This window comes from Somniosus microcephalus, chromosome 7, assembly GCF_052327205.1.
Source record: "Somniosus microcephalus isolate GS21.2 chromosome 7, FLI_Smic_1.0, whole genome shotgun sequence".
Classification (NCBI taxonomy): Eukaryota; Metazoa; Chordata; class Chondrichthyes; order Squaliformes; family Somniosidae; genus Somniosus; species Somniosus microcephalus.
The window spans coordinates 116,598,310-116,615,758 of NC_140993.1; the positions used below are offsets into that span (position 1 = coordinate 116,598,310).

Genomic DNA, 17,449 nt, shown 5'->3' on the forward strand with positions numbered 1-17,449 from the left:
GGTAACGGAAGCATAGTGGTTATGTTACTGGACGAGTAATCCAGAGGCCTGGACTAATGATCCGGAGACATGAGTTCAAATCCCACCACAGCAGCTGTGGAATTTAAATTCAGTTAATTAAATAAATCTGGAATAATAAGCAAGTATCCGTAAAGGTGAATGTGAAATTATTGGATTGTCGTAAAAACCCATCTGGTTCACTAATGTCCTTTAGCGAAGGAAATCTGCCGTCCTTACCTGGTCTGGCCTATATGTGACTCCAGACCTACAGCAACGTGGTTGACTCTTAACTGCCCTCGGAACTGGCCTAGCAAGTCACTCAGTTGTAACAAACCGCTACAAAAAAAATAAGGAAACCGGATGGACCACCCGGCATCGACCTCGGCACCAGCTTCAGACATGACATCGCCACACCCAGCCCAGTCAACCCTGTAAAGTCCTCCTCACCAACATCTGGGGACTTGTGCCAAAATTGGGAGAGCTGTCCCACAGGCTAGTCAAGCAACAGCCTGACATAGTCATACTCACAGAATCATACCTTTCAGCCAACGTCCCAGATTCCTCCATCACCATCCCTGGGTATGTCCTGTCCCATCGACAGGACAGACCCGCCAGGGGTGGCGGCGCAATGGTATACAGTCGGGAAGGAGTGGCCCTGGGAGTCCTCAACATTGACTCCGGACCCCATGAAGTCTCATGGCCTCAGGTCAAGCATGAGCAAGGAAACCTCCTGCTGATTACCACCTACCACCCTCCCTCAGCTGATGAGTCAGTACTCCGTCATGTTGAACACCACTTGGAAGAAGTACTGAGGGTAGCAAGGGCACAGAATGTACACTGGGTGGAGGACTTCAATTTCTGCCACAAAGAGTGGCTCGGTAACACCACTACTGACCGAGCTGGCCAAGTCCTGAAAGATATAGTTGCCAGACTAGGACTGCGGCAGGTGGTGAGAGAACCAAAACGAGGGAAAAGCCTACTTGACCTTGTCCTCACCAATCTACCTGTCGCAGATGCATTTGTCCATGACAGCTGTGACCACTGCATAGTCCTTGTGAGGACAGAATCCCGTCATCACACTGAGGACACCCTCCATTGTGTTGTGTAGCACTACCACTGTACTAAATGGGATAGAACCAGAACAGATCTAGCAGCTCAAAACTGGGCATCCATCAGGTGCTGTGGGCCATCAGCAGCAGCAGAATTGTATTCCACCACAATCTGTAACCTCATGGCCCAGCATATCCCTCACTCTATCATTACCATCAAGCCAGGAGACCAACCCTGGTTCAATGAGAAGTGCAGAAGAGCATGCCAGGAGCAGCAGCAGACATACCTAAAAATGAGGTGCCAAACTGGGGAAGCTGCAACATAGGACTATATGCATGCTAAACAGCGGAAGCAGCATCCTGTAGACAGAGCTAAGCGATCCCACAATCAATGGATCAGATCAAAGCTCGGCAGTCCTGCCACACGCAGTCATGAATGGTGGTAGACAATTAAACAACTAACGGGAGGAGGAGGCTGCATGAATATCCCCATCCTCAGTGATGGTGGAGCCCAGCACACGAGTGCAAAAGACAAGGCTGAAGCGTTTGCAATCATCTTCATCCAGAAGTACCGCGTGGATGATCCATATCGGCCTCCTCCTGAGGGCCCCACCATCACAGAAGCCAGTCTTCAGCCAATTCAATTCACTCCGCATGGTATCAAGAAATGGCTGAGTGCACTGGACACAAAGGATATGGGCCCTGACAACATCACGGATGTTGTGCTGAAGACTTGTGCTCCAGAACTAGCCGCACCTGTAGCCAATCTGTTCCAGTACAGCTACAACACTGGCATCTATCTGACAATGAGGAAAATTGCCCAGATATGTCCTGTCCACAAAAAGCAGGACAAATCAAATCTGGTCAATTACCTCCCCATCAGTCTACTCTCAGTCATCAGCAAAGTGATGGAACATGTCTTTGACTGTCCTATCAAGCGGCACTTGCTCACCAATAACCTGCTCACTGATGCTCAGTTTGGTTTCCGCCAAGACCACTCGGCTCCAGGCCTCTGTACAGCCTTGGTCCAAACATGAACAAAAGAGCTGTATTCCAGAGGTGAGGTGAGAGTGACTGCCCTTGACATCAAGGCAGCATTTGACCGAGTGTGGCATCAAGGAGCCCTAGTAAAACTGAAGTCAATGGGAATCAGGGGGAAAACTCTCCACTGACTGGAGTCATACTTGGCACAAAGGAAGATGGTTGTGGTTGTTGGAGGTCAATCATCTCAGCCCCAGGACGTCGCTGCACTAGTTCCTCAGGGCAGTGTCCTAGGCCCAACCATCTTCAGCTGCTTCATCAATGACCTTCCCTCCATCATAAGGTCAGAAATAGGGGTGTTTGCTGATGACTGCACAGTGTTCAGTTCCCTTCGCAACTCCTCACATAATGAAGCAGTCCATGCCCGAATGCAGCAAGACCTGGACGACATTCAGGCTTGGGCGGATAAGTGGCAAGTAACATTCGCGCCAGACAAATGCCAGGCACTGACTATCTCCAACAAGCAAGAGTCTAACCTCTGCCCCTTGAAACTTAATGGCATTATCATCACTGAAACCCCTACCATCAACATCCTGGGGGGGTCACCATTGACCAGAAACATAACTCGACCAGCCACATAAATACTGTGGCAACAAGAGCAGGTCAGAGGCTGGGGATTCTGTGGTGAGTGTCTGACCTAACTCCCCAAAGCCTTTCCACCATCTACAAGGCACAAATCCTTTCCACCATCTACAAGGCACAAGTCAGGAGTGTGATGGAATACTCTCCACTTGCCTGGATGAGTACAGCTCCAACAACACTCAAGAAGCTCCAGGACAAAGCAGCCTGCTTGATTGGCACCCCATCTACCACCTTAAACATTCACTCCCTCCACCACCAGCGCACCGTGGCTGCAGTGTGTACCATCTGCAACATGCACTGCAGCAACTCGCCAAGGCTTCTTTGGCAGCACCTCCCAAACCCACGACCTCTACCACCTAGAAGGACAAGGGCAGCAGGTGCATGCGAACACCATCACCTGCAAGTTTCCCTCCAAGTTACAGACCATCCTGACTTGGAAATATATCTCCATTCCTTCCTCGTCGTTGGATCAAAATCCTGAAACTCCCTCCTTAATAGACTGTGGGAGTACCTTCGCCACACGGACTGCAGCGGTTCAAGAAGGCAGCTTACCACCACCAACTTCTCAAGGGCAATTAGGGATGGGCAATAAATGCTGACCTTGCCAGTGACGCCCACATCCCAGGAACGAATAAAAAAATATTCCATATTGTCTGCAACAGCCAAGAAACTTGCTTTGAACTGGAGCTTAAATAACATAAAGGGTTTTAAATGTTAACGCATATACTCAGTGCCAGCAACTTCCTAAACAGAATTGTGTGTGTGAAATGTGAATCTGGCTTCCCAAAACCGAGCCCATTTATAATTCTTTCAACTCAACATGGACTATATGTGATTATCTTGTTAATTGTGTAGGATCTATAATCTCAGCAAGGTTGGTTACTGAAGAACAAAAAAAAACCTGGTATTTAAATTCATGGGGCTGGATTTTCCTGGGGGTCAGCGGGCGCGGTCGACGGCAGGTCGGGTGGGAAAGTGTTTTTTTCCCCAAGTGAGTCGGGACCCCGCTGTGAACCCACCGCCACATGCCTTTCCCCAATGTCGGGTCTGTCAGCGCTGAGCAGACCCGACACACAGCAGCGGGTTCACAGTGGGGGACCCAATTCAGGTAATTAGTGGCTTGTTTAGAGCCACTTAACAATGAATTTCAGCTCACCTTCTGCATTTGACAACTCGCCCACGGGATTCACGCTGGTTATGGGCCACATCTGTCAAGCTGAGGCGGGGGTTCAGTGGCCATTGAATCAGCTGATGAGTTGACATCTTCAAATGTACAGTAAAAGCTCCCACCTGACAGAGATGTCTTCCCTCAGCCACAAACTCTTCCTCACTGTATTTCCACAACAGATTCACCATGCTTCAAGTCTTTACACAAGCCTACATCCAGTCTGACCTCATTATCTCTCCCACCATTGACAGATCGCTTCTGTCATCTCTACTTCACCTGCCATATATTCCATCAGCATGGGTGCCCTTTATACTCTCCCACCTTGGTCCTCAGAATCCCACCACAATCAGCTCCAACACCAGCAGCACCAGGCACACCAGCAGCACCAACAACAACACCACCAACCTTCTCCGCAATCACCTGATGCTGCACAGGACAAAGGGCATCAGCACCCAACCACATTGCTGCCCGGGAGGCCAGGGATGACCTCACCATGGCCAGATTTACTTTACTTGACGCTGTACACCGCTGGCTGCCACAAGATGCGCCAGGTTGGCACCACCCCACAACAACACCATAAAACATCTCTACGATGCCCAAGCCATTCCTTTCACACTCATAACCATTGCGGGGGTTACCGTTATGTCTCACCATTCACTGCAACTCACTAAGCCACTTCCAAAGGTGCACACAAATCTGTCCAATAATGCAATGTGTTGAAAATAAATGTTTCAATGTTTGACACCACATTAACAGAAACTTTACATGAACATTGCATGAAACACCCAAATGGCTAACCTTGAGTGTTGTTAGTTGGTATGATTGCACTAGGATGAGGGTGAATGTGAGGGGTGGCTGGTGAGATGGGGAAGTGATAATGTAGATAGAAAGAATGGGTGGACGTGCAAGGTAAGCTGGTATGAGTAAGGATGTGCAGGAGTAGGGTAGGGAAGGCAGAGTGATGGGGATGTGATGAGAGGCACAGCAGGATGAGGTTGAGTGTGGCTTTGTACTAATGTTTCGTGATCTACTGAGATCATTGAAACGTTTGTGGCACTGCAACCAGGTCCCCCTGAGCACATTCCTGCTTGTGCCCTCCTCTGCAATGTGCAACCAGGCTGTGTTAGTCTCATGGGAAGGGAAGGGAAGAGGACCTCCCTGCGTGCTGTGACTCCCTCCATAAGCATATGGAGGGAGTCATGGGAGAGCTTGGGTGGTGTAGTGCTTGTCAGTGTTTGCAGCACTTCAATGCTGTAGAACACTGACAGCACAACTGTCAAAATAAAGTTGGCTATGGTCCTTTTAAGGAAACTGGCTGATGACGCGTCATCAAATAACGTCACCAGACCCGCTTCCTCTAATTGGCAGGCAAACGCGCTGGGCGGGCTTAACAAGCCCAATCAGGGGAAATTCATTTCAGAGGCCGGGATGGAGACAGCAGCGGGGTCGGGACCCACCACCGACGTTGCCTGCCACGGACCCGCCGAGGTTAGTAAAATTGCAGCCTAAGATTCAGCAGTATAGAGCCATTCTCTGAAAGTCATCAGCAGAGGTTCGGCTTATCAACTCTTTGGTAGAAGGGAATCACTAAAGTATTATGCACAAAGTAGTAATAAGTGATTTGCTTTGCAATATAGCAATAAGGACTCTTGCTTTCACATCTTCATCAAAAAAAATCTCAGTCATTTAAGGTCCTGCTGAAGAAAGGGTCTGAAATGGGCAGACCAATTTCTTGTTAGGCATTATCTAGGTGCCACTGACCCTATGAATAGCAATGTTGTTTTGGATTCTGTATATGCCTAAAATCTTTGCTTCTGTATATACGTTTTAAGTGAAAATAGGTTTGACTAGTAATTTTAGCCTATTCGGTCAGGTTCTGAGTATGATGTTCCCCCATTCCAGTTGATAGAATGAAAGACTTGCATTTATATTGCACCTTATTATGGTTTACAGTACAGATTTTCTACTAGGCCGTTTACTTATGTAAACGATTCGATGACCAATTCCATAAGTAGATTGACTTTTCTATGAGCTAAAACCTGCATCTTTATTCTCTTCTGTGTTTAGGTTAGCATAACCCAGGTTTACCCAAATCGTGGTAAACCGCTCATAGGAAAGTACATAGGATATGCATGGTCTCCTGAGACCTCAGATAGCAGAAACATCAGACCATTAGATCACCGCATGTAGGCTAAAACTACTGTCCAGATTTGTTTACCAATACAGTAGGAAAAAATATTAGCCAAGATATTATGCAATACATCAATAAAATTTATGTTACATACAAGTCAGGGTGTCTGTTTTAAAAAATGAATCCATTGTCCTTGCAGCTTCTTTCAGCAAATTTTGAGAAAGACCTCCTTGCTGATCAAATTTGCATAAAATAGCCCTGCAGATAATCCCATAGAACAGACAATGAGCTGTGCTCTGAGTAGCCAGACATGGATATGAAACAACAACACAAATACACTTCAAATATCCATTCGCTTAGAATAAATTTCTGAAAACTAATCACAGTTCAGCCAATCATCTGTATGGGTCATCCACAGGCTAATTTTCTGCTGAATAAAGGAAATTTCATAGAGATCCCCAAGACACAACTGACTGATTCCATTTTTAATACAGATTTACCCTATTTGAAATCACCTAAAAATTAAAAATCCATATTTTCATCAAACACATCTCTCAGAAACATCTCAAAGTTCTTCACGTACAATGAATTACTTTGAAGTTCAGTGGCAGGTGGATATTGATAGTTGGTGTGTTCCATGTGGTTGATGTTTAATGACATTTTAATGACTACGATGTAATCCCTGAAAATTAATTAAATGATAATTTGGAGTTAATTGTTAGAAAATGATTCATTGGATCGCCTGCAACTCTTTATTCTTTGTTGAATTATTTTTACAGCTGTTACTAAATTTTGTATAGCCTTTCTGTGGTCATTGGCAGTTGGATTTCCAAATGTTACAGTGACTTCTATTTTTGGAAGCTTTGAACTTCCTTTCAGAAGGAGATTAAGCATATGTAACGTAAACCTAGAAATAATTATTTGCGATATTAGTGGATGAGCACTTCACGGGTATGACATTGCTTTGTCTGCTATTTTAACAGGCATTTACCCCCCCCCCCCCAAAAAAATGAGTTTTGTCTCCTTTGATTGTGAAACATTCTTTCTAGTAAAGAGATTTTGCATGTGTTCAAAAGTAGATCTACAGTACTTCAAAAATGGGGCCGAGTTTCATCTATGAATGCCTGCCGGACCTTACACCTGAACATTGCCCCAGGAAACGTCAGGCCAGCCTGGAGGTGGGTGGGAGAATGGAACAGGTTGCTGCCCCATTTTCAATGGGGAATGTCAGGTGCATTGAAATGGAAAATCTAATTTTATATCTACATTCTGCAAACTGACTACTTAAAGAATATGAAAAACCTTTTCCATAACAGTACAACTACTTAGAAATGGGTACAGTATGAGTACATTATAATAATGAGACAAAATTGCAACATACTACTTCTCTCCCTACATTACTGAATGGAATGACACTCTAGTGCAATGAAATTACTATCCATTTAATTAATATCTGAGTCCTAGGCCTAGAAATTCAGTTGCGTCCGCCAGCCGTTAGCGCCATAAGAGGGGTAGACTTCCAGCGCTAGGCACTTAGCGCCCGGGCGCAGGCCGATCTGCGCCTACGCCCAACTTCAGTTGACATTTAGCGCCGGCGCAAAGTGTTTGCGCCCGCTCAGCTGCGCGCGCAGCTTATGACGTCATTTCGTCGTGCAACGTTGTTTGTGCACCCCAAACCGGAAATTCAGTGGCGCCCGCCCAATGTGGGCGTGGCGCTGTTAAGAACTGTGAAGTGGAATGCAGCAGAGGCCCTGCGGGCCTCGGGGAGCGCTAATTAAAGGGCACTTAGACTGAACTATAAAGGCCAGCCATTTTGCTGCAATGACTTTAGTGCTTTGGATTTCTGGACAGAGACCAAGGAACAGACCTTCCTGATTTGGGACAACATAGGAGAGGTATTTTTGGCTTCTGGCCAGAGCTTGGAAATTTCACTCATTGTGATTTCACTGTTTGCAAGTTTATTATGGGGGCTGCATGGGGTTCCAACCCTCAGTTCCAGCATTATGTGCGAAGGGCTCGCAGACGCTGTGTGAGAGGGCCAGCCATGCCTAGACGCAGAGGGGCCATCAGGCGTCGGCAACGTAGGCCTTACCCACTCAGGGAATACCGGCAGCAGGTGTCCTATCTCACCATGACTGCCGCGCATTGTGTTAAGAGGCTGCGCTTCAGAAGGGAGGTGGTTGCAGAGATCTGCCAGCTGCTTCACAGAGATCTGCGTCCACAGCTGATGTGCAGGACGTCTCTGTCGGTGGAAGTGAAGGTCACGGTGGCTCTGAACTTTTATGCAAGCGGCTCATTCCAAGCCGCTGCTGGGGACATAGCGAACATTTCCCAGTTCGCCGTGCATCGCTGCATCCGGCAGGTCACCGATGCCCTTTTCGCAAGGAGACACCAATTCATCTCCTTCCCCATGACCCTAGAGAGGCAGGAGCAGCGTGCAGTCGGATTTGCCAGGATCGCCGACTTCCCCATGGTGCAGGGCGCCATTGACTGCACGCATGTGGCTATGCAGGCACCTATCGACAATGCCGAGGATTACCGCAACCGGAAGGGCTACCATTCCCTCAATGTACAGCTGGTGTGTGACCACAGGCAGCGCATCCTAGCTGTCAATGCCCGCTTTCCAGGAAGCAGCCACGATGCATTTATCCTGCGCCAGACTACTGTGGCTGACATGTTCGAGGCACAGCCTCCACCAAGGGGATGGCTTATTGGGGACAAGGGCCACCCTTTGTGTACATGGCTCATGACCCCGCTCCGCGCGCCCAGGACCCCTGCGGAGGAGGCATACAACGAAAGCCATCAAGCCACAAGGAACATCATAGAGCAAACGATTGGCGTCCTCAAGCAACGGTTCCGCTGCCTGGATCGATCCGGCGGATCTCTACAGTATTCGCCGGATAGAGTCTCCCAGTTCATCGTCGTTTGCTGCATGCTGCACAACCTGGCTATCCGCAGGACTCAGGCACTGCCACCTCACGTTGGACCACCACCTCAGGAGGACGAGCAGGAGGACCATGAGGAGGAGGAGGAGGAGGAGTACCAGCCCAGGAGGGAGCCACAAAGTCCAAGGGCCGTCCGCCGGCGGCTTATTGAACGACACTTCTAGGCCCCCTGTCAGGGAATGGCTTGTGGCAATGAACGCACCTGAATGCAGCCGCTCCGCAAGCCCTCAGCCGTTTAACGCAACAACCACTTGAAACATGACACCTGGACAAGCTGAATAAATAAAAAGCTTTATTTAACAAACTCAGGGCCCTTCCCACATGAAACAGAAAAACAGACAACACCTCCAAAAAAAGTCAAAAACATATCTCACTCCCACAACCTGGGGAGGAATAACAAAACTTGTCCATCCAATTGGCCTTCATCCTCGGCCTAACCAAGACAAACCCCCCCATACAGAACACAAACACCCCCATATAAAAAAAACAGTTGCCTTCATCTTCGGCGTTAGCAAAATAAGCCCCCCCCCCATACAGAACACAAACACCCCCATATAAAAAAACAGTTGGCAACACACTCTACTTGGTGTGCCGACAGGGCGAGTCCTTGTGCAGGCTTCTCCGGCCCCTGCCCGACCTGTTGCTCCGCCTCAACCTGGGCCCTGTGGGTGTTGCAAGGCTGGGGGAAGGCTCCTGAGGGGCACAATGCGTGACGGCAGATGCCCTTGGGGGTCGGCCTAGACGAGGTCCAGCCCTGGAGGGGCCGGCTGCTGACTGCTGCAGCTGTGGCTGGGCAGCATCAGTCTCTCCAGCAGCTCGTCGCAGCTTGGCTGGGGGAGTGGCAGTGGCGGCTGCATCAATGGGGGCAAGCTGGCTGATGCCAGGCGCTCGCTGGTCGCCAGAGACACTGGCACTCGGCCGGGCTGGCACTGCAGCAAGTGCAGCAATCTGGTGAAGGCCAGACCGCTGTGCTGCAGCAGGGCGGCGGGTGCCCTGGCGATGCTTCCATGACACAGCGAGTGTGGCAGAAGTGAGTGCCCGAACTGCCCTGGTCTGTGCCCGCATCAGATCAGCCAGTGTCTGCACGGCACCACTCATGAACTCTCGACTCGCGTCCTGTGCTGCCGCGAGTTGGTCGACATCCCTGGCCTGTGAGTCCCCGAAATCGGCCACACTATGAGCCAGGGACTCAATGGCCTGAGGCAACTGTCCCACAACCCCCATGAACTCGTTGTGGCGCCGCTCCGAGGCCGGGGACATTTCATCAAGGAGGCGCACCTCCTGGGCGAGGACCGTCTCCGGACTGGAGGCCGGACTCTCCCTCTGGGGAGAAGGCCGCCGAGCTGCCCGACCCTTCCCGCGTGCCTGGACGCCACTGGGCCCAGCAACTGCCCTCCCCTGCAACACTTCCCCCCTCTGGGGAGAAGGCCGCCGTGCTGCCCGACCCTTCCCGCGTGCCTGGACGCCACTGGGCCCAGGAGCTACACCCCCCTGCAACACTTCCCCCTGGCTCTCCTCCAGGCAAGACGTGTCCCCTCCATTGCCATCCCCTGGCGCGGATGAGGGTTCCCCCGATGTGCCGCCTTCCTCTTGGTCCTCGTCGTCCTCCTCTTCCGAGGGACTGGCACTCTCAACTTCAGGGACCTCCTCCTCACCAGCTGAAAGCAGGAAGGCACAAGAGTAGCTTTAGAGTGAGGACAGGGCGTCAGCGAGGGAGGCATGATTGGTGGCATTATGCGCATTGGTCGGACAGTGGCAAAGGATGTAGATCTGAAGCGCAAGGGGAACGAGAGAGATGCAAACGGTCATGTCCTTACCATTGGGGCCCAGCACAGGGTCGGCATCTCCAATAGCAACAGGGCCAACCACCCGGGCACGCATGAGTCGAGCCACGCGCTCCTCCAGGTCACTGAGCTCCTGGAACTGGGCACGGCCTCCCCCGGTGACAGTCCGGCTCCTCAGATTCTGCGCCAGCTTGGCCTGCAAGAGAAAGGATGGCCTCTAAGTACAGTGTGGTGCCCTGTTGTTGTGTGCACTGCCTCCCATGGTCGAATAGCTTGGCCAGTGTGGTGCCCTGTTGTTGTGTGCACTGCCTCCCATGGTCGAATAGCTTGGCCAGTGTGGTGCCCTGTTGTTGTGTGCACTGCCTCCCATGGTCGAATAGCTTGGCCAGTGTGGTGCCCTGTTGTTGTGTGCACTGCCTCCCATGGTCAAAAAGCTTGGCCAGTGTGTGAAGTGCAAAAAGTGCTATTGATGATCATGCCAGTGCCATAGCTGCGGGAGGAGGGCTGGCCATTAGGCCTTTGAGGTCCCTTTGCCCATAATGTGAGGTGCACATGCAAGGATGAGGAGGACACTGGAAAGGGTACTCACCCTGACCATCCGAGTGAGGTCGTTGTACTTCTTGCGGCATTGGTCACCAGTCCTGCGGACATCACTGTTGGCTGACACCCTCAGGGCGATTTCCCTCCAGGCTCTCCTGTACTGCCTCCTGGGAGCCTTCTTGCCACTGTCCGGGCACAAGATCTCTCTGTTCTTTTCCAACCCCCTAAGCAGCACCCTCAAAGCATGCTCTGAGAAGCGCTGCGCTCGTTCACGGGCCTTCTGCATGGCTTCAGGCGCTATTTGGGTCCACCAGCAGTGTTCAGGCCTAGCTGCAGGGCTCCACTATCCAGGGCGTGGCAGCAGACAAAGTCGACCCTTCCCCCTTTAAGAGCTGGCCAGCGTCAGGGTGTCTGCTGTCAATCAAAACATGACCGCACCTGCGCTGCGCCCGGCCTCGGCGTTATCAGTCCGCACCGCCGGCTTAGCGCCTAAAGATAGGAGTGCAACGCCAGTTTCAGCGCTCGCCCAAACTCCTTGGCCAAAGCTACTGAATTTCGGCAAAGTGGCCTCCACTTTCCGGCGGGCGCTAACTTTACCGCCCGCCCGACTTTACCGCCCCAAAAGTGGCTAGACTGAATTTCTAGGCCCTAATCTTTTGTTTAACACATGAGCAGTTAATTGCGTCAGAGTCTCTGAACCAAAGGAACCAAACAACTTCAGACATATTTAATTTCAGTCTCTTTGAAGCCTGAATGTTTAGTTACTTCTTGTACAGTGTTCATTGTAGGTTGTTTATGAGAAACAGTATGAGAGGGGTGAGAAGAAATTTCTTTACACCGAGTTGTTGGAGTATGGAAGGAATATTTGCACAGGGAGTAGTTGACACAAAGAAACATTATCCCCTTTTCCCATAAAAGATGCAAAGATTTAAAAAATAGGAAGATACAGGGTTATGGGGGAAGTCCAGGACAGTAGAATTAATGTTGGATTGCTTCAGCAAGGTGCTGGGGCAGACACAAAGGGCCAAATGGCCTCCTATGTTGTAAACTTTTATGGTTCTAATTTCAGTGTTGCAATCCTTTTTTTCGCAAAGTCTGTAATGTAGTCGGATTCAGCTCAGGCTCACAACCTGAAGTCACCCAGGAACAGTCAGGTTGCAGCCCCAAAGATAGCTTCCGAAATTATCTTCGAATCACAGGTGTTTTGCCACAACATATGACACCAGAATCGGATTCAGAATCCAGATCAGAAGTCGCTCCTTCCTCCATTTTTTTTTAAGCTGTCAGTCAGTGATGTTCAATTAGTAAGCATTTATCATGAGAAAGCAATTCACCAGAAAAAAAGGTTCTGCTGAATTAAAATAAGTTTCAGATTGGGGAAAAAATGTTTCTCTTTTTCATAACTGTTCCAAAGCAAGGTAAGTGACATTTAAATCTAAATCTGTTTGCAGAAACGGATGAGCTTATTTGCTAATTTACTATCTTTTTTAAATGACTGCTGACTGATAACAATTGCTGTTTAAATGTAATTATCTGATTGATTTTTCAGAGAAGGCCATGGCAAAATATCAGTTTTTGCTGTGAAAGTGGCATTAGCAACAATATGTGGAGGGAAGATACTGGATAAACTGAGATGTAAGTATTTCGTACATACTAACCATTGCAATGTTCCAGTCATTGTTCCACACTTGACCTTTTTGCCCTTCCACAACCACTTATCTCCACTTTGAGACATGTAAGAAAGAAAGACTTGCATTTATATAGCGTCTTTCATGACCTCGGGACGACCCAAAGTGCTTTACAGCCAATGAAGTACTTTTGAAGTGCATTATTGGAATCAATGTTCCCACTAAGCTGCGTGGCCGCGTGGTGGCCTGGAGGTCCCACGCAGGCCGCTCACCGGCTTTTAAATGGAAAAAAAGTGCATGCGCGAAAATTTGAATGGGCCACGCAGCCAGTTAAAGGGATTGTCATAAATCGAAACTTCTACAAGGAAGTACTACTGAACGGCCAGCTGAGAGCGCTGCCTGAGGAGTATAAATACTAGGGCGTGGGCCCAGCTTGACCAGAGACAATCTGGAAACAGGAAACTAGTGGCTACAAACTAGACCTCCATGTTTTGTTACAAGCCGATTAAAGTCTTGCTTTATGTACAACCAAGTGCGTAGTGAGTCTTTATTACGTCAATTTAATCGACTTGTTATCGTCTCCACGCCTTGGGTGCTTCGGAACAACTAGCTGCAACTCGAACCGTAGAAAGGAACCTGGGCAAGAAACTGATCCATCATGGAAAAACTCCTTAGACCCGCTCGTCTCGACCTGGACCCAAATGCACCTGCGGCAGCGAAGGTATGGAAGCATTGGTTTCGTACCTTTAGCAACTTTCTTGAAGAATGTGGGGCGGGTGCCTCTAATAAGTTATGAATGCTTATTAACTACGTATCCCCTCGTGTATGATTATATTGAGGACTGTATAGACTACGACGCTGCTGTCGAAATTTTACAGCAGCTATTTGTCAAGTCCCCGAATGAAATCTTTGCTCGAAACCTACTGGCCACAACTCGGCAGCAGCCTGGGGAATCACTCGATGAATTCCTCCAGAAACTTTGTAGGCTCAGCAAAGATTGTAACCTTAAAGCGGTTACAGCTGAACAGTATCAAGAGGAACTAATCCGTGATTCCTTTATCAATGGGATTGCGTCCCCTTTTATACGTCAGCGCCTGCTGGAAAATAAAACCCTCAATTTACGGGCTGCTTATGACCAGGCGTGTTTCCTGGACTTGGCCAAGAAGAATGCAGACACTTATCTCCCACCACGTGCACGGGCGGCGGCTATCACCCTTAATAAGTCTTTCAATAGGTCTCGGGTGGATGCCCCCGCTGATGATGACTCTACTCTAACGGACAACGACCCTACCCTAGAGGCCTTTGCTGATGACGACCCCGCCCTAGCAGCATCCTGGCAATCAGGAAGAAAGTGTTTCTTTTGTGGAGGTATGTTCCATTACAGAAAATTTTGCCCAGCTCATAATGCGACCTGCAATCATTGCAGCAAGAAAGGACACTTTTCCAAGGTATGCCAGTCACGGGCCTCTGCTACCAAGAAAGGCCGCTCCACTAAAGTATACCGGTCGAGAGCTCCTGTTAGCTTCACAGCTGCTATCTATGGAGCTGCTCCTCCCCCAAGAACCACTGCTAAGGCTACAGCTGCCGAAGGAAAAATTACCCCTCCTCCCATCACAGCTGTTTTTCCCCAAAGTTTGTCCCATGCAGCTACGAAGGTTTCAGTAAATGGGCACACTCTAAGCGCGCTAATTGACTCCTGCAGCTCTGACAGCGTCATTAGTAAGAGGGCTGTCAGCAGGTTAAAACTGCGCATTTATCCCTCAGACAGGGAGATTGCAATGGCTCTGACGACTCTGACCACCAATTCTCCTGGCTTCTGTCTTGTCAACCTCATCCTCAATGGTCGCACGTATCCCTCCACCCGGCTCGGAGTACTCGAAAACTTATGTAGCGATGTGCTTCTGAGGCAGGACTTCCAGAAGCAACACAAAAGACTCACTTTTGAGTTTGGAGGGTTGAAGCCGGAGCTTACCATTTCTAAGGTGCCGTTTTGTGCGCTCTCGGCGACCTTACTCGGTGAGCCCTCCCTGTTTGCCAATCTCTCCCCCCGCTGTAAACCCATAGCCATCAAATCGCGACGCTTTAGCCAAGATGACCGAGCATTTATCAAGGCAGAAATCTCTCGCCTTTTAGCTGACGGTATTATCGAGCCGTGTTCATCCCCCTGGCGGGCTCAAGTCGTCATTGTGAAAAACCCTTTAAAACAACATAAGAAACGTCTGTGTATTGATTATTCACAGACTATTAATCAATATACCGATCTGGATGCCTACCCGCTACCACGCATAGATGACATGGTCAAGAACCTTGCCAAATACAAGGTATTTTCAACCTTCGATTTAAAGAGCGCGTACCATCAGGTACCGCTGAAAGACTCTGACAAAAAGTATACGGCCTTAGAGGCCAATGGTCGGCTTTATCAGTTTTGTCACCTTCCATTTGGGGTCACCAATGGGGTGGCCGTCTTCCAACGGGCAATGGATGGCCTAGTCCTGCAAGAGAACTTGACAGATACCTTTCCGTATTTAGACAATATCACTATTGCCGGCCATGATCAAAAGGAGCATGACGCCAATCTTCAGAGATTATTTGACGTTCTCCGTCGTCGCCACTTAACGTTAAACGAATCCAAATCGGTGAAATCGGTGCCATCAGTGAACATTCTCGGCTACTGGGTGGGCAACGGTGTTATTAAACTGGACCCAGAGCAACTTCGTCCACTTCAGGAGCTCCCTCCCCCTACAAATCTCGGCTCTCTTCGTCGGACACTGGGCATGTTTGCGTATTACGCAAAGTGGATACCTCACTTCTCCGATAAAATACAGCCCCTGCTTCATGCGAAGTCTTTTCCATTAGAAACAATGGTTATTTTTGCCTTCAACCTCCTTAGACGACAGCTGGGGAAAGCCACGCTTCGCTCCATTGACGAAAACCTTCCTTTTGTGGTCGAATGCGATGCATCGGAGGTGGCGATCTCGGCTACCTTGAATCAAGGTGGTCGGCCCGTGGCATTCCTATCCAGAACCCTACAGGGTAGTGAGCTCCATTACCACCCCCCCCCATCGAGAAGGAGTGGAGTCATTTTCTTGCTTGGCGTCATTTCACGCTCATAACTGACCAGCGCTCCGTGGCCTTCATGTTGGATAACCGGAAGCGCACGAAAATCAAAAATAATAAAATTCAACTCTGGAGGATGGAGCTGGCCGCCTTTGGATATACTATCCGTTACCGACCCGGCAAACAGAATGTGGCCCCAGATACCTTCACACGGGCATTTTGCTCTTCAATGTCAACGTCGACTCTGGCGGATCTGCATATGGACTTATGACATCCTGGCGTTACCCGTATGTTGCACTTTGTGCGCTCCAAAAATCTACCATTCTCAACGGAGGACGTAAAGAAAACATGCTCCTCCTGTAGGATTTGTGCAGAATTGAAACCACAATTCTTCCGCCCATCAGATGACTTACTCATACATGCAATGCAGCCTATGCAGAGGCCCAGCATAGACTTTAAAGGGCCATTGCCTTCGTCGACGCGGAACACCTACCTACTTACGATGGTAGACGAGTATTCACGCTTTCCCTTTGCCTTCCCCTGTCCTAATATGCTTACTTCTACGGTAATTAAATGCCTCGATCAGGTCTTTTCCCTTTGTGGGACGGCCAATTTTATCCACACGGATCGGGGTCCCTCCTTTTATGTCGAGTGAACTTAAAAGTTATCTCTCCCAACGGGGAATCGCCTCGAGTAAGACGACACCATATCACCCAATCGGCAATGGACAGGTTGAACGATACAATGCCATCATCTGGAACGCTGTCCGTCTGGCACTGAGGTCACGCAACCTACTAGACCAGCAGTGGGAAACTCTGCTCCCTGACGTGTTACACTCTATCAGGTCTCTTCTCTCCACATCCACTAATGTCACACCTCATGAGCGATTCTTCAAGTTCCGGCATCGCTCTACACATGGGGCATCTCTACCATCATGGTTGGTGGCTCCAGGCCCTGTGCTACTCTGGAGGTTCGTCCGGTCGGCCAAGAACGACCCTCTCGTTGACAAGGTGGAGTTAACAGAGGTAAACACCACGTATGCGCACGTGCGGTACCCCGATGGCCGGGAGCCCACCGTCTCGCTCAGAGATCTGGCTCCCTGCCCAACCGGTCACACGGGCCCGAATGATGTAGGATCTCACGACGATGTCAACACTCCGCACCCCTATGAAGATGACGCCCTACCTGGGACATCGAGGGAGCTGCCAGCAGTGCTACCGGATCAACTCAGGGGGCCGAGCGCTCCCCGTAGGATGGCCACCCGAAATCAGGACGCCGGACAATCTCCGGCTACGACCCAGGATGAGGCCAGCTCTGCGCCTGTGGGGACGAGCACCCGGAGTCATGATATTCCCAGGCCTCCACAGGACGATCAAGATGACGCGGACTCTACTGACTTACCGGTACGGGCCAAGCGACCCAGCGACCAGAACGTGCCCTCCGGTCACAAGCAGAACGCTAAACGACTACGGCTATTTTTGGTCCGCCTAGTCCGTTAAAGGAAGACTGGACTTCCAAACCTTT

General features: G+C 49.6%; 1 protein-coding gene across 14 annotated transcripts in view; it reads left to right on the forward strand.

Moving 5' to 3' along the window:
- Window positions 1-17,449, forward strand: part of dtna (dystrobrevin, alpha) — a 364,320-nt gene that overhangs the window by 106,742 nt on the left and 240,129 nt on the right. For all 14 annotated transcript variants that reach the window (XR_015079004.1, XR_015079005.1, XM_085992861.1 and 11 more), the window contains exon 5: window positions 12,790-12,875. Coding sequence is in view for 12 of the 14 variants with exons in the window: in XM_085992861.1 (XP_085848987.1) it covers window positions 12,790-12,875 (86 nt within the window). In the remaining 2 variants the exon portion in view is untranslated. The remainder of the gene's footprint in view (window positions 1-12,789; window positions 12,876-17,449) is intronic.